Source organism: Solenopsis invicta, chromosome 12 (assembly GCF_016802725.1).
Source record: "Solenopsis invicta isolate M01_SB chromosome 12, UNIL_Sinv_3.0, whole genome shotgun sequence".
NCBI classification, from domain to species: Eukaryota; Metazoa; Arthropoda; class Insecta; order Hymenoptera; family Formicidae; genus Solenopsis; species Solenopsis invicta.
In genome coordinates, this window is record NC_052675.1 from 1,273,481 (window position 1) to 1,296,257 (window position 22,777).

The 22,777-nt window shown below is 48.6% G+C and overlaps 2 protein-coding genes across 2 annotated transcripts in view; one reads left to right on the plus strand and one right to left on the minus strand.

Annotated features, from left to right (window-relative positions):
* The window catches only part of LOC120359162, a 23,469-nt gene extending 15,726 nt beyond the window's left edge, over positions 1 to 7,743 (minus strand). The window contains exon 1 of the mRNA XM_039455777.1: positions 7,738 to 7,743. The gene's annotated coding sequence lies outside the window, so the exon portion shown is untranslated. The remainder of the gene's footprint in view (positions 1 to 7,737) is intronic.
* Positions 7,744 to 17,427: 9,684 nt separating this feature from the next.
* LOC120359226 lies at positions 17,428 to 18,381 on the plus strand. The gene has a single exon (XM_039456033.1). The coding sequence runs from the start codon at positions 17,428 to 17,430 to the stop codon at positions 18,379 to 18,381; it is 954 nt and encodes a 317-aa protein (XP_039311967.1).
* The last annotated feature ends 4,396 nt before the right edge of the window (positions 18,382 to 22,777 follow it).

The following is a 22,777-nucleotide window of genomic DNA, read 5'->3' on the forward strand; positions in this document are numbered from 1 at the left end:
ATTGAAAGGAGAAAGTAATTGAAGATATTTAAAAATGTTCAGGTTTCTAAATCAAAGATGAATAAAATTAAGAATGCTATTGAATACTGGTGTGAAGGTTTTTTTTAATAACGAGTGTAAATAATGTGATATTTTTATAATTTTTGTCATAAAAATAAGAATTTCTCTAATATAATATTATCTATTTTAGTAAAATTTTTTTAATATATGTATTGAAGAGCAAAGAAAGAAGAGGTATAAAATAATATGAAAAGAAAGGAAGGAAGGAAGAAGAATTGAAGGAGTTCAGAATGAAAATAAAATTGAAGGAGGAAGAAATTTGTGGTGTTTAAAAACGTAAAGATTTATGATTAGAATAATATCTAAATCAAGGAAGAAAGGAAGAAGGATCAAAAAACTTTAGAAAGAAAATAAAATTAAAAGGAAAAAGAAGTTGAAGGTGTTTGAAGAGGTTAAGATTTTTATTTCAAGGATGAATAAAATTTGGAATGCTATTAAATACTGGTTTCAAAGTTTTTTTTTAAATAATGGATGAATATTATATGATATTTTGATAATTGTTATAAAAATAAAAATTTCTCTAATAAAATATTATCCATTTTAGTAAAGTTTTTTAAAAATGAGTATTGAAGATAAAGGAAGGTAGAGAAATACAATAGAATAATATAAAAAAGAAAGAAGGAAGGAAAAAGGATTGAAGGAATTTTGTATGAAAATACAATTGAAAGGAGAAAGGAATTGAAGGTGTTGGAGACGATAAAGATTTTTGAATAGAATAATAGAAAAAGGAAGGAAGGATGGAGGAAATATCGAAGAAGTGTAGAATAGAAATAAAATTGAAAGGAGAAAGTAATTGTTCGTGTTTGAAAAGGTTAAGATTTTTAAATAAAGTATGAATAAAAAAAAATTAAGACATCAAGTAAAGACTAGTTTAACCCTTAAACACGTAAGTGGGTCTGAGAGATCCCATATGAAGTTTTGAACGCTTGCTATGTGAAGACGGAATGAGATAGAAGGTTCGGACCAAGACGTAAAAAAAGTTTGAAATCTCCTCTTTCAATTGATATAGTTGATCAACTTTTTTGGTCAACTAGAATTCGAACGACACGGCAGCAAAGTTTTGTTAGGGTCAATGCGACCCATATAGTATGTAAGTGAAACTTTTTTTGTGAGTATTTTACATAAAAAAACTGGACAAAATACGTTCAAACAGGTCGATTTGCAGATGTTACTCGCATTTACTCTGTCTAAAGTTGGAATACCATAAAATGTTGTAGAAAAAAAAGTTTTTCCAAAATATATCATGAAACACATCAATTTCCAATTTTAGACACGATTTAATCAAAAATTCCTCATATTCGCCTTGTTACATAAGTACATTTTTTAATAGAAATGACAATAATACAATTTTTTTTGAAAGTATGAATCTTTAGCTTTAAAACGCCATATTGTAAAGTTCTTTAAAGTTTTTTGTTGCAAAGATATGATTTTTTTTTTTAAAGTGGATTTTTAGATGCCCAAAAATGCCTCATATTCTCCATGTTACATAATTATACTTTTTAAAAGAAATGACTTTGCCAAATTTTATTTTGAAAGTGTGACTTTTTAGCTTTAAAACGCCGTATTTGAAAGTCCTTAAACGTTTGTTGTTGCCAAGATATGATTTTTTGAAGGAAAAGTGGATTTTTGACCAATTTCTCATTTTTGCTTAATGGTTTTACTTTTATAACTTCACAATAAATTATTTGTCGGCAAAGCCGATTATGCAGTCGATTATGCACTCCTGAGATTTTGAACTTTTGTTTTAAAAAAAAATCGTAGAAAAATATTGATTGTAATCAAAATTATAGCTTCTCACAGTTGAAAAAGTCTCCCAGACCCAAAAATGTGTTTCCGTATTTTACAGGATCGGTGTGTTTAAAGGTTAAAGGTTCTTTTCTAATAATGTACTACTATTACATGATATTTTGATATTTTGTGTCATTAGAATAAAAATTTCTCTAATATAATTTTATCTATGTTATCTGCTTATTTCTGTTGAGGATGAGCCCATTACGATCCTTTGATTACCATCCTCCATTATGGTGATATCTTCCCTCCACCGCTAATGTCCCTAGACTCCGCGCTTGAGCGCGCGCTACGCGCGCCTATCTATATACCACTCTCTTCTCTCTCGCCGCCATCACGTCGAGTCACGCTCTCATACGACTAATAATCTTCCCGTTGTAATTGCTTAAATAAACATTGTGCCCTAGTATTGGAGATACGACCGTTCCAGGTGTCCCGGACTAATTCAATCTCTGTCCCAAAAACCCTCGAACAGGTTATGGCCCAGGAACCTCTCCGCTACGCGAGATTTGGTAAGATACCGTGAAAGTTATATCGCCACGTGGCAGCAACGGAACATAAAGGTAATTGAGAATCCATCGCGCGATAATGGCATCGACGAGCACCGTTCGGATCGAATTGTTAAACCGCGAAAATTACGATACATGGAAAATCCAAATGCAGGCGTTGTTGACCAAAAATGACTCGTGGGAATATGTCAGCGGACATAAGTCGAAACCCGAGTGCACACCGGGAGATGCGCAGTCGGCGGAAAACGCCAGGAAATGGACGATCGAGGACGGAAAGGCAAAAGCGGATATAATCCTCGCGATAAAGCCATCCAAACTAAAGCAGGTGAAGGAGTGCAACACGTCGCGCGAGCTGTGGCAGAAATTACTGTCGGTGTATCAGCCATCGGGACCGGCACGAAAGGCGACGCTGATCAAACAGCTCACCTATCACCGCATGGAGGAAGGCGATGACGCGCGCGAACATTTGCTGAGATTTTTCGACACCGTCGACAAGCTAGGCGAAATGGACGTTGACATCAATAACGACCTGCTTTCGATAATGCTACTGCATAGTCTTCCTGCGTCCTTCGGGAATTTTCGGTGCGCGATTGAATCGCGCGACGTACTGCCATCGCCGGATACGCTTCGGATTAAAATCCTAGAAGAGAGCGAAGCGAGAAAGCATCAGGAAAGAAGCAGCGGAACAGAAGCAATGTTTGCTAAAAGGAGACACAAGAGAGGAAGGGGTGCGTCGAAGAAAACCGAGAACGAGTCGAAGAAGGAATCGAAAGTGCAGAAAAAACCTTTTAAGTTCAAGTGCCATCGATGCCGTAAGGTCGGGCACAAGGCAGCGGAATGCACAGAATCACGGAAGGACAACGCCAACGTGGCAGATGACGTAAGCTTATGTGCAATCGCAAGCTTGCCAACTGAATCAGAAAGCTTCAGTGCGTTCCAAACAACGAAAACTGCACCCGGCGGAATGTGGTGCATCGATAGCGGCTGCACAGCTCACATGTATGGCAACGAAAACGAATTCGAGGACAGAAGCAAATTCATTGGCGGCAAGGTGAATCTTGCGATAGATTCATCTACAGATATTAAGGGCAAAGGATCGGTACGTCTAACAGTGAGCGCAAACGGCGTGACAAAGGCAGTAAAATTGAAGGAAACGCTGCACGTTCCTGAGCTACGAACTAACCTCCTGTCGGTCGGGAAGATTTGCGACAAGGGATACAAGGTCATCTTCGAGAGCAACGCTGCAATGATTACGGATGCGAAAGGAAAATCCATTCTGGAGGCCAAGAGCGATCGCGGCGGTTTATACATTCTGAAGACAGAAAACCACAAAGCAATCGCCAGAACTGCACAGGACAGCGGAATCACTAGGAGGTCACAGATTGCGGAAACGTGGTACAAGAAGATGGGCCATCTAAATTACCGAGACTTGTGGAAATGCAAGCAGAACAACGTTATTTCCGGATTAAAATTCGAGGAACGCCCGGACGACATATCCTGTGATATATGTGCCGAGGGGAAGATGACCCGAACGCCATTCCCGAAGAAATCCGAGAAGAAAACCGAAGTGTTGGAGATCATCCATACGGACATCTGCGGTCCCATCAGGACAGAGTCAAACGGAGGGTCCAAGTATTTCATAACCTTTATCGACGACGCTTCAAGATGGTCTGAGGTACGTTTTTTGAAAAATAAGAGCGACGCTCTGCAATCGTTCAAAGAGTTCAAAGTTTTTGCAGAGAACCAAACAGGACGACGTGTGAAATACTTATAATCGGACAACGGCAGGGAGTACCGCAATGAGAGGTTCGATACATTCATGAAGGAGAACGGGATTGGGCGAAGGCTCACAGTACCCTACACGCCGGAACAAAACGGTGTTGCCGAACGAAAGAACCGTACGCTGCTCGACATGGCCCGCTGTCTGCTGTTACAGTCGTCACTACCAAAGTCTCTCTGGGCGGAAGCTATTAATACAGCGAACTATATCCGAAACCGCTGCCCAACCAATCATCTCAACGGAAGAACACCTTACGAGACCTGGAAGGGAAAGATTCCGGACGTGAGCCACTTCCAAGAATTTGGTCGAAGCGTTCGGACCCTCAAACGAGAACCTGGCAGAGGGAAGTTTGAATCACGTTCCAGAAAAGAAATCTTCGTCGGATATTCTGAGACGTCGAAAGGGTATCGTGTGTGGTTACCGGAGGAGAAACGGATCGAAGTGACAAGAGACGTGAAATTTACGAGCGCCGACTTAGTCACGTCAAATACGGAAGACTACATGGAAATCGTTGATCAGAAGAAGACGGAATCGGAGATCGTCGGAATCGAGGTGCAGCCAACGACTGTCGCAATTCCAAATCAAATCGAGGAACCTCCAGATACGCTCGAGGACGAGAGTGACGCGGAGGAAGAGCTCACAGCACATGGTGTGCCACTCCAACGCGTGGTCGCGGACGACCACGATTGTTGCGGACCGGACTCAGGGGAAGACTCAAAAGGTTATTCCATCGAGCTGACTTTCCATGTTTTCAGGACGAAGCGGCCAATTTGACTGAAGTCCCCGTCGAGGAAGCCATTCATGGTCCAAATGCAACCGAATGGAATGATGCAATTGCAAGTGAGCTGAAGTAAGGACACCTGGACGCTTGTAGATCGATCCGAATCTGCGAGTGTCATAGGAAGCAGGGTTGTACTACGTGACAAATATGGGGAGGATGGAACACTAGAACGTCGGAAGGCCCGCATAGTAACAAAAGGTTTCGCTCAATGCCTGGTGTGGACTTCGACGATACATTCGCTCCCGTGGCACGCATGGAGTCCATCAGAACCTTAATGGCCGTAGCTGCCGAGAAGGGAATGACAGTGCAACAATTGGACGTGACTACCGCCTATTTGAACGGAACGTTGAGCGAAAGGATCTTCATGGAAATACCCAAGAATATTCAGAGAGGACTCAGGATCCTGGCGAGCGATGAATCAGAGGAAAACGATGTTCGAAGAAAGGCCAAACAAATGCTCGAAGAAATGCAGAGAGGAGAAAAGGTTTGTCTCCTGAACAAGGCGCTATACGGGCTGAAACAGGCTGGCCGTTGCTGGAACGAGCGTCTATGCGGCATATTGAGCAAGTTTGGAGCGGCGAAGTCAGTTGCCGATCCGTGTATTTTCTTCAAGAGCCGCAGACAAGATCTCCTAGTCATTGCCACATATAGTACGTCGACGACATCCTAATTGCGTCAACAAGTAAGTCAGAAATCTGGAAACTTGAACGATTTCTGTCGAACGAATTTGAAATCAAAAATCTTGGACACGTTAAGTATTGTCTCGGAATAGAATTCCATCAAGACAAGACAGGCATATCGATGAGCCAGAAGAGGTACATTCAAGATGTTCTAGAAAGATTCGATATGTCACATGCTAATCCTGTGTCAACTCCTTTGGATCCAAACGTCAAGCTGATGCCAGGAAGTGAGAACAGCCCACCGAGTGAACATTTACTATTTCGGGAACTCATCGGAGCATTGATGTATGTCGCCACGTGTACGAGGCCCGACATATCATTCGCAGTGAGTTACCTCAGCCAATTCGGAACTTGCTACGATTCAACGCACTGGACAGCTGCCAAACGAGTATTACGTTACTTAAAAGGATCACTGGAGCTCGGATTGAAATACGATAAAACTGGAGAGCCGATCAGGGGATATGTCGACGCCGATTGGGCGAACTGTCCATCGACAGAAGATCCTATACCAGATACACATTTATTCTGGGCGGAGCTCCCGTAGCCTGGGAATCCCAAAAGCAGCGAACAGTGGCGCTGTCTTCAACGGAGGCTGAATATATGGCCTTGACCGAAGCCGCCAAGCAAGCCACTTATATCCATCGTTTCCTGAAGGAATTGGAGTACAACGAGTGTAGCGACGTCACGATTTTCTGCGACAACAACGGAGCACGAAAGATAGCAGAGAATCCAGTCTTCCATGGGCGGACAAAGCATATAGATGTTCGCCATCATTACGTATGAGAGGTGTTAAATCGTGGGGACCTGAAGATAGAATACGTTTCTACTGATGATATGCCCGCCGACATTTTGACGAAGGGACTCGCAGCGCCGAAACTTCGAAGATGCCTGATGCTTCTCGGGATGATCGACAACTGAGGAGGCGACTAGTTCTCGGATCGAGGGGAAGTGTTGAGGATGAGCCCATTACGATCCTTCGATTACCATCCTCCATTATGGTGATATCTTCCCTCCACCGCTAATGTCCCTAGACTCCGCGCTTCAGCGCGCGCTACGCGCGCCTATCTATATACCACTCTCTTCTCTCTCGCCGCCATCACGTCGAGTCACGCTCTCACACGACTAATAATCTTCCCGTTGTAATTGCTTAAATAAACGTTGTGCCAGAGTATTGGAGATACGACCAGGTGTCCCGGACTAATTCAATCTCTGTCCCAAAAACCCTCGAACAATTTCGACAAATTGTTTAATTTATTATGTGTATCACGGATCCTGCAATATAGATTCTAATCCAACATGTTTTATGTGGATCGTATTTCCAGTTATTATTCCCATATAATCTTTTCAAGTTAAGCCTGCCGCAGACGATACGTTTTTTCTTACGAGATTGCTTGCGTGCTCCTATACTGGCAGTCTTACGTGTTCCCGTACTGGAAATGGGTAGCTTACGGGCTACGCTACTGGCTCGCGTACTGGATTTTCGTAATAGATCATGTCCTATTTTTCTTACGTGATTCTGTACTGGTTTATTGTGAAAGCCAATCAGGACGCAGTCTTATAGGTTATACTGGGTTATACCAGGTTATACTGTCGAAGTGTTGTCAAAGTTCAAACGTGAATTCACTTCGCAAACATAACATCGTGCAGAAATGAAAAGACTTCAAAATAGTTCAAAGAAAGTATTTTATATTAAGTATTATGTTTAATAGAGGCCTACTAATAAGAACCATGTTTATATGCGATAAACACACCAAATTACCATAATAAACACAGTAAAAGTGAGGCATTAAAGAATGTATTGACTGTCGACTCCATAAACGTAGGCGATATTTATTTCGTTGTCGCAATTTTTCAATAATTAAAATTAATGCAATTTTACGACAATGTACAACTGTTGCAATAATTTCATCCATCTCATCTATCTCATCCATATTTAAGCGTGCCGCTTCTATGAAACAAATTTCAGTTGCTTAGCCCGTACGAAAACTCGCACCGTGTGAAGCCAGTAGCACTGCCAGTACCATTGCCCGTACGGTAGCAAGTAAGAAAATCCAATTAGAAATCCAGTAAGAAAAAACGTATTGTTTGCGACAGGCTTTAATCATTTATTTTAAATTATTTATGCCTGTTTATATAAACAACACAAAGATCTCTTTAAAATTTCTGTAGTAATTATCTTCTTAAGTACTTATTGGTACAATTAATATTTAATATTTTAAAATACTAAAATTATTAAAAAAAGTTTATAAATAATAAGATGCAAGCACACAAATGTATTAATAAAATTCTAGCTCAATGAGTTCCAAAAAAACAAGAATATAAATGGCGATTTTATAAAATTCAATTAAAGAGAAATTCACCTTTTTAAAGACAACAAATATTTTTATCTGTATCTTAGAAAAAATTAATATGCTATTTTAACTTGCTTAAGTTAATTAAAATTTTATAAATTTGTAATTTTTGTACAACACTCAATATATGTAAAATAAAATAATTTTTGAGTATCTATATTATATAAAAGTAAAGGTTTGTAAATAAAGAACAAAAGAAATTAAAAATGCAATTGAACGCGAGTTTGAGGATTTTTTTAATAATGATTGAATATCATATCGTGTTATAAAATTTTGTGTTATAGAAATATAAATTTCATTAATCAAACATTATCTCTTATAGTAATGATTTTAAAATATGTGCAATGAGGGTAGAGAAACGGAGAGATATGAAATAATATAAGAAAGAAGGAGAAAGAATTGTGAGTGTAAAATAAGTAAAAAATAGAAGGCAGAAAGTAATTAAAGGAGGTGGAGAAGGTAAAGTTTTAAATAAAATACGAAAGAAATTAGGAATGTAATTGTACAGGAATTTGAAGGTTCTTTTAATAAAGGATGCATATCACGGTATATTGACATTTTGTGTTTTAAGAATTACTATTTCATTAACCGGACATAATCTTTTGTAGTAAAAATTTTAAGTGTGAAATAATGTAAGGAAGAAGGAAGAAGAATTGTGAGAGTGTAAAATAGGAAAAAGGTAAAAGGTAGAAAGGATTTAAAGAAGGCTAGAAAATGTGTCCCGTAGGGGTCTGGTATCGTTTCGGGGCCTCCCGAGGCTCTACAACGACTCCAGATACAGGAATTGGCGTTCCTGCGGTTCCCGAGCTCGCTAGGGGGTCTGCGGTCTCTTGTAGGCCGTAGATTCAGGGATCTCAGCGACCCTGGCGCCCGAGCTGGTATACCGTAATCCGTCACGTGCTGAAATTACGTGCGGGACGGACCGGTGGCCCGGGTCTCACCGCCCGGGCTGCGAGGAGTAAACCTCTATAAAAAATCCAAGGGTGGCGTCCGTGGCGCGGGGTGTCGTTCCGTGTAACAGCGGGGCGGTGTTTCGTGTCTCGGACGCCAACGTTTTTAGTAGGTCGGCAGTCATGCTGCCGGGGTGGGGGTGCCGGTCCGGTGTTGTCCCGGGCGGGTGCTTGCGCCCGTCCGTGGCCTCGCCGGGCCGTTTCCCCCGCCTTGGTGGATCCGTCTGCCCATGGCGCCTCGGGCCGATGGTCCCCGGACATCGGCCTGAGTAGGCTCCGGGGCGAGGGTGGGGTTCCCCTCGTTAAATAAGACCCCTCTAATGGACATACATGGGCAGACGTAAAAAGAAAGTACCGCCCAGGGGTGATCGGACACCCCAGGGCCGGCACGGGGGGGCTATTGTCCCGGGTCCCCCCCTGTCGTCATCGAACGACGGGCGGTCGTGCGGAGTCGACGCGGGCTCCGCCGACCATTGGGCTACCGCGGAGACGAGGGTCTACGATCCGGAGTACGACCCTCGCATCGCGTACTCGGCATCGCGATGGAGGTATCTGCGGAGACTCTACCGCAGAAATTACGGGTACGATCGCGTGCCCACAGACAAGGAGCTGTGGGAGCTTCACGTTTTTGACGTGGAGTGGCGAGATCGGGAGTGGGTGGAGTACTGGAGCTCGGGCGAGTCCGGGCTGACCGGTTACTCCTCCACCGACGACGAGACACACGTCCCCTTCTCGGGTGGCGGTGGCGGGGTTGAGCCGGCTCGGCGAGCCGTGGCCCCTGCCCCGTACCCCGAGGAGGTGACGCCGCTGCCTGATGGGGGGCCCGGGGTGGAGCCGGCCGAAATGGCTGTGGCCCCCGTGCCTCCCGCCGGGGAGACGTCGGCTCTGTCACCCGATGGAAGCCGCGAGGCTGAATCGGTGGACGGGGCCCGGTTTGCGGGGCGCGTCGGGCGCGCTCCCTGTCTCCGGGCCGGCTGCCCGGCGGACGCCGCGAGGCGGATGCCGATCAGCCTGGCGGTGGCGGGGGGCGACGTCGGTCGCGCTCGCGCTCGCCGATCCGCATCCGCGGGGGTGGCCGGGGGAGCGAGGGTGAGCCTAGCTCACTCGATGAGACTCTTCCGGGCACCATCGTGGATGTGGACCGGCCAGAGGGAGAGGAGGTTTTCCAAACCTCCAGGGGCGTGGTGGAGGCGGTCTCCCCTCCTGCACCTGAGTCGCCGGAGGAGGTCGTGGTCACCCCGGATATCCCGGGTGTGCCCGCCGAATCCGGGACTCAGCGTGCGAGGAAGCGGGCACGTGGCCGTCCCCGGCTCGATGGGAGCGGGCCTTTCAGGTCTCCGTCTCCCCTCTCGGACGGGGCGGACATCGAGGACCGTCTCCACGGTGTGCCCATGGAGGGTTTCCGAGCACGGAGGCTGAGAGCCAACGTGATTAGAGACTCGTCCGAGGATGAAGAAGTGGCGGGGGGGTCAGATTCGCGGCCTAGACAGCGGATCAAGATACCCCCGACACTGTTTACTCCCGAGCAGCGCCGAGAGCTAGATCGGGAGATCGGCGTCATCTCTCGCAGCACGACGACCGACCTGGCCGGCTTGGCCGACGGTTGGCTGCGAGAGGTGGAGATCGTCCGGACAAAGTGCACCAAGCTAGGGATGCATGGTGCCTTGTCCGGACAGTTGAAGAAATGCACCCATCTCGCCCGAGAAGCGGTGATGACCCTGGCCTACCGGGCCATGGGCCGCCTCGGGCGCGATGAGGGGCAAGAAGAAGTCGCGGCAGCGGTGCGTGAGGAGGAACTCAGGTCCCTCCGCGCCGAGGTCGCGGAACTACGGGGGCAGCTGGGGGTGGCGAGACGAGCACTCGTGCTTGGATCGGGGCCCTCGGCTGCGTCCCGGAGCGACGGGTTGGACTCATCCTGCCCCCCGCCGGCCCTGGCATCCGTCCCTGTCACCGACCCCTCTTCTTTCGAGGAGAGGATGCTCGGGTTGCTGGGGCGGATTTCTGGGTCGATGGGGGAGATGGAGAAGCGCCTGGCGCGGGTCGAGGATGAGGCGTTCTATGCCTCCTCCTCGGCCGGCGCTGAGGCGAAAAGAGTGAGGGGTGGTCGTCGGGGGGACAGGGCTCCGCGGGAGGAGCCCCCTTCCCCCGAGCCACCCAGCGGCCCCGCGGACACGCCCGCTCGAGCTCCGTCCACGGACGGACCGAGCTGGGCGACCGTAGTGGGCCGCAAGGAGAGGAGGAGGGCTGCTGCGGGGGGGGCGCCGACGAAGAAGTCGGCTCCCGCCCCCGCGCCCTCGAAGATCGGCCGTGGGCGCTCCCTTCCGCGGCCGGGCGTTGCCGGATCGGGTGCCTCGGCGGGGGTGGTGCGGCATCGCCGCTGCCTCCTCCGCCGGGGTCGCGGCCCGGTAAAAAGAAGATGGTAAAGGGGCCGAAGGGGGGTAAGCCTGGGGAGGGGACGTCCCGTGCGGCGTCCGCTGCCCCGGGTGCGGTGGGGAGGCGGATCCCGCGCTCCTCCGTGGTGGCAATCACGGTGGAGCCGGGGTGTGCCTCCTACACCGAAGTAATCAGGAGGTCCAGGGCGGCGATTAACCTGGGGGACATACTCCCTCAGCCCGCCCTGGGTCTCAAATTTAGGGTGTCGCAAGCCGGGGGTGTCCTGTTGGAGATCCCCGGCGCGGACAGTCGGCCGGCGGCGGAGCGCCTCGCGGCCGAGATGAGGCGGGTGGCTGGGGGTCCGGGGATCCGGATAACCTGCCCTATGCGTAGGGTAGGTGTTCGGGTGTCCGGGTTCCTGGACTCCACCCTGCCGGAGGATGTGGCGGTGGCGCTGGCATGCGCAGGAGCATGCAGCGCCACCGATATAGTAGTTGGCCGAGTTACTCGCGGCCGCCGGGGCATGGGCTCTGTTATTGCGCAGTGCCCTGTCGCGGCGGCGGCGAGGCTCGCCAAAGTGGGTAAAGTGGCCCTGGGCTGGGCGGTTGCGCGCGTGGAGGCGCTTAAGGCGCCTCCACAGCGTTGCTATCGCTGCCTGGCTCAGGGCCACATGCAGCACCGGTGCCCCGGTTATTCGGACCGGTCCCGGTGCTGCTTCAATTGCGGCGGGGAGGGTCACACTCGGGCTCAGTGCGCGAATTCGCCGTTCTGTCCCGAGTGTGCCTCCCGCAATAGGGCAGCCGACCATCGTCCGGGTGGTCCAAGCTGCCCCAAAATACCCCCTATGCCACGGAGGGCTGGGGGGCTTCCTCCCTTCTCCCCGGATCCGGGGAGAGGGGAGGATATTGAAATGGAGCGGCCTCCGTCGTCGCCGGATGCTGACGCTGCCCACGGCGCTCAGGCCGTTGGGGGCGGCGGTCCGGCGGCGGCCGAGGCTGCCAAGGGGGGTGCGTCTCCCGCGGGCGGGGTCCCAGTAGATGGGCCCCCGGCTGCGGGGGATGCTCGGCTGCCGGGGCCCACCTCGGACTCTTCGGAGTCCGGGGAGGAGCCCCCGCCGCCCAAGACGCGCGCGGTCGTGGAGACCGACGCGTGTGACGCCGTCAGCGTGGTGAGCCACGCGTCTGGGGATAACCTCCCCGTGGCCCGGGTGGTTCTGTCCCCCCTCCCCCCCCAACTCCCGCAGAGGGAGCGGAGGGGGAGTAAGGCCACGAGGGAGGCGAGGCCCAAGGGAGGCGCGCCCAGTGCGCCCTCCCCGGGGCCGCCCGTCCTCGGCAAGGGGAAGCGGCGATAGTGCCGCTCCTCGGGTGCCCGTCCCTAGCTGCCCCTAGCGCTCGGGGGATGCGACGGGACGGGGCCCAGGCCGATGGGGCCCGACACTAGGCGGGATCTCCCCTGGTGTCCGGCCCGGCCACGCGAGCGCCGTGGACGGGAGGTGGTGGGGCGGGCGGCGGCGACCGCTCGTCCCTGGGCGTGGGGCTCGCACCGGCGATATGTCGGGAGCGGCTCCATGGCCCTAAATGGGCGCGGGGGTGCGTGATGCCTCGCTCCGCATCCCCGGGGTCGGGCTAGGCCCTACTGGCTGACGTATCTCGGCTGGGCCAGCAAAGCCCGACTCCCAACCCGACGAACTGGCGCGTCGGGGAGCTTCATGCTCCGATCCCCAGTGGAGGGACGTTGGCGTGTGTTTCATCAATCCCGGTCCCTCCACGCAACGGGGCGAGATGGGCTCGGTGGGTTTTTAGTGGGTAGGCGGGCCGGGCCTCGCCAACTTTTCTGCCGCGCAAGCGGTCTGTGCCGGCGAGGGGTACCGCGTCCCGAGTCCCACACTCCCGTGGTTTAGCCAACCCGGGGTACATGAGTATTTTCCCCCCGTTAAAAAAAAAAAAAAAAAAAAAAAAAAAAAAAGGCTAGAAAATGTGAAAATTTTTAAATGAAGAACAAAAGAAATTAGGAATGCAATTGAACACAAGTTAGATGATTTTTTTAATGACCACGTATATCTTAGAAAACCCGGGGGTTGAGCGACCTACCGAGCGCGTCTCCGGGTGGCGGATAGGAGAACGGCCGGAGGGGCCCGAGTCCCCCAGGGATAAAATCCTGCGTGGGATTAGGGTACCTCCGGTTAGTGGCGGCTATAACTGGTCTCCCAGGTGTAAAACCCTGCGTGGGGTCAGGAAGGCCGCTACCGCGGACCAGTTCCCTAAGCCAAGCTGTAAGCTATCGTGGCGATGGCTGCGTGGCACTGAGGGAGCAGTGTCTTGAACGATGCCTCTGGGGCACCAGGCGACACCCCAGAGTAATAGCCTTATCTACGCATGCGGGGCTTTGTGTGGGCGGACCTCTTATTCCCTTGCTACTCGTGGGACCAAAATGGAATTAAGTACTCTCAAAGACGCAATGAAGGAGATGGAGGGCTCGCAGTGCGGGACCTCCAGCGCGGAGGCGGCGGAGGGGGTTGCGGATGGGGCTCATCTGGGCTCTGGAAGCACCACCGCCGTTGGCTCCGGCACACGGGCGGAGGCGGCGGGTGCAGATCGAGCTCGTCCGGGCCCCGGAGGCGCCACCGCCACCGTCTTAGAGAAGAGCTCCGCGCCAGCGGCGGGCCCTCTTGGCAAGAGGAACCGCTCAGGTGCGGAGAAAAGGAGGGCCAAACGGGAACGAGAAAGATCTCAGTGCGGGACCTCCTCGGGCACCGTGACCCCTCTAGTAGCAACGCCGAGGGAGAGGGAAGGGCACGCCGGCGGTAAACGCCGGAAGGGCTCCACGGATACTCCCCCTTCGGCGGAAGGACCCGCTAAGAAGCATAGGGCTCAACATACTGGGACCTACGCCGAGGCGGCGGACCCTTTAACAAGGGTTATCATCCCCGAGGGTTATCCCGAGGAGGAAATTACTGCTGAGCGGCTGGCTCTTTTGAAGCTGGCCGTCAGCAGGGCAATCAGTGGGATCCGGGAAGGACCCATTCCATGCTTCCGCCGTACCTTCCTTAGAGGAGGGGCCGCGGTAGTTTTAGGCAGGGATGAGGCGTCCTTAGTTTGGCTCGCTGAGCAGATGGGGAACATCTCTCCCTGGGAAAACGCCAAGCTCAAGGTGGTGGGCCCGGAGGTGCTTCAAAGGCAGCACAGGGCCGTGGTCTGGGTCCCGGGGGCTCCCGATGAACCGGCCGCGGTCCTGGAGCGGCTGGAGAGGCAGAATCCTGGGCTCAGCACCGGGAGCTGGAAAATTATGGCTGAGAACGTAGGGGCTACCAGGGATGGTAGGAACCTGGTTCTCAGGATCCCAGAGTCCAGCGTCCTCAAGCTGAAGGCGCTGGATTTCAAGCCCTACCTCGGGCTCGACCAAGTCACCTTCAAGGTGAGCGGGGCCCAAGGTGGGGATAGGAAGGGCGAGAAGGGGCCCCCTATGGACGAATCGTAAAGTTCGATCGTCCCGGGGTGACCTTTACTCAAATTAACTTGCACCACAGCAAAGGGGCCTCGGCGATTCTGTCGAGGAAACAAGCTACGGTGCACACAGCCATCTCACTGATACAAGAGCCTTGGCTCCGGGGCCGTATCAGTGGCGTGGCAGCATGCGGGAGGTTATTTAAGCCTCCAACAGCCGAAAAGCCCAGAGCCTGCGTAGTGGTGAAGGGCGTTGACGCTCGACTAATCCCGCATTTATGTTCCAGAGATGTGGTGGCAGTCGAGCTCGATGTCGCCGATTCCCTGGGAAGCAGGAGGAGGGTGGTGGTGTGCTCCGCGTATTTTCCCCATGACGAGGGGGCCCCACCGCCCCCGGAACCGGTGACCAGACTGGTAGAGTACTGCCAGAGGGAGCGGCTTCCCCTGATAGTGGGTTGCGATGCTAACTCGCACCACACGGTCTGGGGTAGCAGGGATACCAACGATAAAGGTAGAAGGCTGTTGGAATTTCTAGCGTCGACGGACCTGGAGATTCTCAACAGAAGTAACGAACCCACCTTTTGCACGGCGGTGAGGAGAGAGGTTCTCGACCTTACTGTCTGTTCTAGGTGTATATCGAGGGACGTGGTCGGATGGAGGGTCTCGCGTGAACCTTCACTGTCAGACCATAGGCAAATCACCTTCAAGCTGGCCTGGGCCAGAGGTGAAGTGACGACGTTCAGGGACCCCAGAAGGACCGATTGGGACTCCTATCGGGCGGACCTGAAATGCCATCTCGAGGGCTTCCTAAGGAGGCACGGGACGGAGGAGGAACTGGAGCTCTGCGTGGATCATCTGCAGAGGGCTCTGGTGGAGAGCTATGAAAGGAACTGCCCAGAAAGGGCGGTTAAGAATTCCAGGGCCAACTCCTGGTGGAGTCCCAAGCTGTAGGAGCTCAGAAGTGCGGCTCGGAGGGCCTGGAATAGGGCCAGGAACACGGGCCGCCAGTCGGACTGGGAACTTCACAGAAGGGCCCAGAAAGACTACAGAGACTCCGTGGTAAGGGCAAAGAAAAAGAGCTGGAAAGAGTTCTGCGAGTCGGTAGAGGGCGTGCCCGAGACCGCAAGACTATGCAGGATTCTAGCCAGAAATCCAGACGCCGTCCTGGACTCCATCAGTCTCCCCGATGGGACATTGGTGACCGGGGAGCGATGTCTGGTGCATCTGCTGGAGGCCAGCTTTCCGGGCTTTCGTAGAGAGCACGGTGAACTGTTTGCCTACGATGCGGTGGGCTCGCGCAGGGCTCGCAAGACGGACTGGGAAATAGCGGCCAGCATTGTCAAGCCCGGAAAAGTGAGATGGGCGATAAACACCTTCAAACCCTTTAAGTCGGCGGGACCAGATCAAGTATTTCCGGCTCTTCTACAGGAGGGGCTGGAGCTGGTCGTGGGACCTCTGACAAGGACTTTGAGGGAATGTTTGGCTCTGGGCCATACGCCTAGCGCATGGAAACTAGCAAGAGTGGTATTCATCCCAAAAGCGGGAAGAGTGAGCTACTCCTCTGCTAAAGACTTCAGACCGATAAGTCTGACTTCGTTTCTCCTGAAGACTCTGGAGAAATTGGTCGACGCGTATGTAAGGGACGTTGTCCTCCTGCGGCGTCCCTTGCACTGCGCGCAGCACGCGTACCGCATGGGCTACTCCACGGAGACGGCTCTTCATGCGACCGTGTCGTTTATCGAGGGGCAACTGGAGAGGGGCGGTTACGCGGTGGGCACCTTCTTAGACATAGAGGGTGCTTTTAACAACACCCCGCACAAGGTGGTGTGTGAAGAAGCGTTGCACAGGGGTGTGCCGGAGAAACTCGTAGAGTGGATCCGTGGCATGCTAGGACGGCGAGTTGTAGCCTCGTTGGGAACAACGAGGGTCAGTGGATGGGTGGAGAGGGGATGCCCCCAGGGCGGGGTACTCTCTCCACTGCTATGGTGCCTGGTGGTGGATGGGACTTGAGGGACTGAGTGAGAGGGGCTTCTTCGTGCAGGGCTACGCTGACGACGTGGCTCTGCTAGTGCAAGGACCCTTTCTCGGGCCTCTCTTGGAGCTCATGCAGAACGCACTGGGAACAGTGGAGCGGTGGTGCAGGGGGACCGGTTTGTCAGTAAATCCGCTGAAAACGTGGCTCGTTGTTTTCACTCGCAAATATAAAGTGGGCACTATAAAGGGGCCCATCTTTGAAGGTACAAGGCTAATCCCAACTGAGTCAGTGAAATATCTAGGAGTGATCCTGGATAAGAAGCTGTCCTGGAGGGAACATCTTGAAAGCCGCTGTAAGAGCTTGTGCTCCTACTTCTGGATGTGCAGGAGAATCGTGGGCCAGACGTGGGGGCTGAAGCCCAGGATGGTCTGTTGGATCTACACTGCAATACTTCGACCCAGGCTCACCTACGCAGCAGTCGTGTGGTGGCCGAGGGCGCGGAAGAAAGCGGCGGTGGCGGCGCTCGAGCTCATCAGGGCTCTGATTTTAAGAGGGGCCCTGGGTGCAATGCGAACCACGCCGGTGGCAGCCATAGGCATTTTGCTCGGGATTGAACTACTTCACCAGTGGAGTCGGCGGCGATCGCCGCACACCGACTGGCCTGTGAACTGAAGTGGAAAGAGGGGACTGCGCATACTAAGTTCCCCAGCGGCGTGCTGACCAACTCCATCTTCAGAATGAGGCAAGACAGGATGCCAGCAGTTCGGGCCCTGGACAGGCGCTTTAAAGTGCAGGTCACAGGGCTCGCGAACGAGATTGAACCTGGAGCATCGGTTCAGGCCTGGAACGGGGACGTCTGGTTCACATATGGCTCCAAGACGGGTACGAGCTCCGGCGCGGGCATTGTTTGCCGACAGAGGAGGGAGGCAGAAAGCCTGCCCCTGGATGGGTACGCCACGGTTTTCCAGACGGAGATCGTGGCAATCCTGAGATGTGCCCAACTGGCCCTGGAAGTGAAGGAGACAGGTGGGCGCGTGAGAATATGTTCGGACAGTCAAGCTGCCATCAAGGCACTCGAAGCTCCGATTTACACCTCGCGGCTGGTCTGGGACTGCAGAAATGCACTGGAGAAGCTGGCGGAAGACAAAGGAGTTATCGTGACCTGGGTCCCCGGTCACTCGGGGATTGAGGGCAACGAAGAGGCCGATCGGCTCGCCAGGGCAGCATCAGGAATGGAAGTGTTCGGGCCGGGACCGGTGCTGGGGGTCCCTTTCTGCCTTGGCAGGGAGAGGCTTCGGGCTTGGCTGCGGAACGAGCACCTCGAGTTTTGGAAAAACGAGCTGAGGACCAAGTGTCGACAGGCCGGGGCTCTGCTGGGGGAAACACCCAGTGAGGACCTAGGTCGGGACATAAGGTCCTTGAGCAGAAGGGACGCCAGGCTAGTGGTGCAAATACTGAATGGCCATGGAGCCCTCAATTACCACATGCGCAGGCTGGGCCGTTCCGATACGGCCGAGTGTAGGGCCTGTGGGGAGGAAGAGGAGACAAGTCTCCACATACTTTGCGACTGTCCGGCCTACGCGGGGCTGAGACTAAAACTACTAAGCTCGGCATTTCCCGAGCCAGGGCAAATTAGCAGGCTGCCTATGAGGGACCTGAGTCTCTTCTGGAGGGAATCGGGGCTCCCATAGGCAGCAAACGACTGGAGGGTGGCACAATGGACAATAGTCTGCGTGCCGTAGGCGGATCTTCGATCCGAGGACCGCCCCCTCAGTCTTCATTATCATTATCATATCTTAGAAAATAAAATTTCAAAAGTGAACTTTTCGTTGTGATATCTCTGTCCATAGAACACAGATAGATAAAAATAAAAACATTTTCATTATAGAACTTTACCCATTGTTTGAGAGTATTTAGAACTTGATCGATTCAGAAATTATTGAGATATGATAATCTCGTGTGCTTGTAAGTTGATGACTCGTGTATAATATTTGTTTTTAATAAAAAAATGCAATCATAACACGTGCTAAGTATAAACGTTATTGTATATTAAATAATTATAAACTAAATAATTATAACATGTTTAAATTTTAAGTTTTGTGTAGATTTTGGTTATATAAAAAACATAAAAGAGTTGTACATATGGGTATCAATTACAAAAATGTGATATTAATGTATACTACCATTAATGATAATTTTAGAGACATTTACCCTATCAGGAAATAATATTTTTAAAATGTTTTTTAAATATTTAAAAGACATTATAATGAAGAATATATATATACATATATATATAACGTATAATATATATATATAAAACATTAAAAAACATTGTCTACTGATAACGTAATAATAAATCAAATCATATTCTATTTTTATTTATTCATAATCTGTCATCAAGAACATGATCTGTCATTTGTCATCGTGAACTGTATTATTCTTAATCATAAATGTATAATTTTTGAAATTCTTATTATTTATATTTACCCACATAGCACGTAATATTTCTGTGATATCACAGAATCATTGCAATATCACAGAAATATTACATATTATAGTGAAATATCACAGAAATATTACTGTGATATTACACAGTGATAATGACATTGAAATATTCTACTGATATCACAGAAATATCACAGAAATATTACTGTGATATTACACAGTGATAATAACATTAAAATATTCCAATGATATCATTGCAATATATTGTTGCAATATTTAATTCCAAAGAACAAGGTAATGTCAAATGACGTTTTTATTATGTCTTATTAATGCAACGTCACTATCTCTTTGATTAATTTCGATATTTTTAGTATCCTTAATATTCTTGGTAATTTCGGTATCCTATAGAAGAAATCAAGTTACAAATAAAATAATTATGTCTTTGCCCTTTCGTGGAATAAAAGTGAAAGTTAAGAAAAAAAATTAATTAACTTTATTATTAGTTTAGATATTTACTTAGTTTATCCCTCAAACTGTATATATGTATAAACTATAATGTACGTTCTTCTATGTAATCTATCAATTTAATTATTGCTTTACAACTCGATCAATAATGATTTTATTAAAAAATTACAGAAAAACCTTTGTATTTGTTTTATTGCCATTTATAATTTTTACAGGAGCACAAAAATCGATTTTAATTTTTAAAAATTTTTATCATAAGGTATTTAAAAAAAAAATGTTTACAAAATGTTTTGTTAATACACATTTAATATTCACTTGGCAATAAATATTTCAAAGTATATTTAGAAGTTTTTGAAAAAAATATACATTTTTATGTCGTTTAATATTTACTGCTCGGTACATTATTTTGTGAAATAGTTTATTCATTAATTTTGATTAGACTATTAAACATTACAGTAAAAGGTTTTTCAAGTTTTTTAAAATATAAAATTTCCAACAAATTTTTCTTTAGATTTCATTTTTTTTTCAACTCTATTAAAAAATATGATTATATATATTCTATCATTAATTAGGTATTTTATAATGTTCATTAATTATATGTATGTATATAATGTTGCGGCTCCGGTCACCGACCGTCACAACATACGACGAAACAAGTGAGCGCATGCACAGACGCTATGCGATCCCGTCGTGTGTATAAGACTCCACGCAAACAAGTGAGTGCTGGCACCACCGCTAGGTGGCCGCGCCGCTGGAGACCTTCTCGTGAGTCAAGTGCAGCCACAGGTGTTATATCTAGATGCCACTGCGGCCGACCGAGCTGACTCACCACGACTCACTAGCTCACACTTCAGTGAGATTTTAAAGAAAATCGTTGCTTGTTGTAATTTGGAAACGAATACTCGTTCTAATTTTTTTCCCAATGTGACGTCCCTTGAAAAAAAGGTTGATAAACTTGTTTTAATGAACTGATTTTTGATCAGTAACGGATTATATTTTGTCAGTTAACTGATAAAACATCATCAGTTACTGATCAGTAATCAGTTTATTGAAACAAGTTTATCAACTTTTTTTTCAAGGGGTACGTGTGGAACGCTGTTTTATATTTTAACATGTAAATAAAATTTTATATTTTTACATGTAAATAATATTTTGTATTGTTATTTAATCTTGAACATAAATTAAAATTATAATTCAAATTGAATCTTTTTTAACAAAAATGAAAAAGGATACAAGAGATTTTTTTTTGTAAATTAAACATTTATTACGTTTACATTATTGTATTGTTTTAATAAATATAATTATTTTTTTCTATGTCTAATATATATTACATATAACAATATAAAAATAATATTAAGAATAACAATAAAAATAAAATAAAGTAAAATAATTTATTTATTTAATCTCTTGCAATATTATTTAAATATCACATAAACATCACAGAAATATTTTGAAATATGACAGTAATATTACTATGAAATATCACAGTAATATTACAGTGATGCGTTTTCGCGGACATTTTGATATTACTGTGATATCACAGTAATATTTCGTGATATTTCTGCAATATTTCATTTGTAATATTGCAATGTAAAAGTGATATTGCTGTGATATCACTGCAATATTACGTGCTATGTGGGTAGTTATATGTAAACATGAAATTAAATAAATGGCGCGCGCTTGTGTTGTTCTAGTATTTAAAAAAATCAAGAAATTCAAAACTGCTCTTCTATTATTAATTAAATTAAAATTGAACACAAGAAATTGTAACAAAACGCCCCTCCACCTCGCGCGCACTGCCACTCCGCTCCGTCCACCCGACCAATACACCGGCAGAACGCCACGTGCGCGCACCAGGCTAACCTGTCGTGACGATCACGCGGCAGCACGCGCGCCGCCCGTGGCGTTCGGCAACGTTCCCACTCCGGACCAGCAGACCGAGCGCGCGGATTGGTCCGCCCAACTGTGCGTTCGGATATATAAGCTGGCAGTGGGAACGCCGAGTCAGATCTTCCCGGTCCGCCGAATCCGACAGGTCGAGAATCCTCGACCGCACTCCGACTCCCAAGAGGACGAGAATACTCGCCTCATCCCGACTCCCCTCGACGAGAATCCTCGTCGTTCCGGCTAGCCGAGTATCCTCGGCTAATCCTGCCATACCGAATACCGTACACAGCCAATCACGGCGAGCATCCTCGCCGTGCTCCGTAGTCGAGTATCCTCGGCGAATCACCGTCCACGACGAGCATCCTCGTCGAGTCCGCAGGCTGGGTATCCCTGGCCAATTACATTCGTCCTCTCCCTCAGGGAAGATTCTCTTGTAACCTAAAGCCTCGTCAGGGCATCCGCGTCCTGACGAGACCTTCGCCTCATTTTGCACGAGGCGGCTCGGGCGAGGCGCGGAATCGCCGCCGTCGCTCCGATCCCGCATTCCGCGGCTCCCCGATCACCCCGGACACCGTGTCCGTTTCAAACCACGCGATTAGTTAAGTAAGATTTCGGTAGTTTTAACGATTCCGTCAGTATTATCGCGGTTCTAGTAATCCAGTTCTTATTATGTTTCTTTTGTAAGTTAGAATTATTTTCTTTGTCACATCGCCGTTTCATTCGTATTCTCGCGGTTATTATAATTCTTGTCGTGTGATTCAATCTCGGCTCTCGCCTAGCGTTCTCGTTATTCCACGCGTCACCGTGCGTTTACCGTTACCGACGCTCGAAATTCTGACCGCTCAGCGGCGACTGGTCGTACGCGACCACCGCGAGCCAACCGCGTCCCCGCTTAGGCTGGGTCCACTTGTCACGAGGCGTTAGACTCAATAAGCTATGCAACTACATGTAACCACCGCATCTAAATAAAGATTTATTTTTGTCAACTAAATACCGAGTGCGATTATTCCACCGAACCCGACCAATCCGGCGAGCTTATCCGCAACCGTATCCTGACACTTACCGCAACCGCACGAAAACCACCAGCGTTACAAGAGATATATAACAATTTAAACACTTAATTTGACGTTTTTAAAACAATCATTATAAAATTTTATGACAAAAATATTTTCTTTGTTCATAAAAATAAACATAGAAATTTGAATTCGGAGAAGTATATAAAATCACACAAATAAATATAAGCACTAAGACCTAGCTGCGACCGAAGAAGGCTTTTTTACTATCATTGTG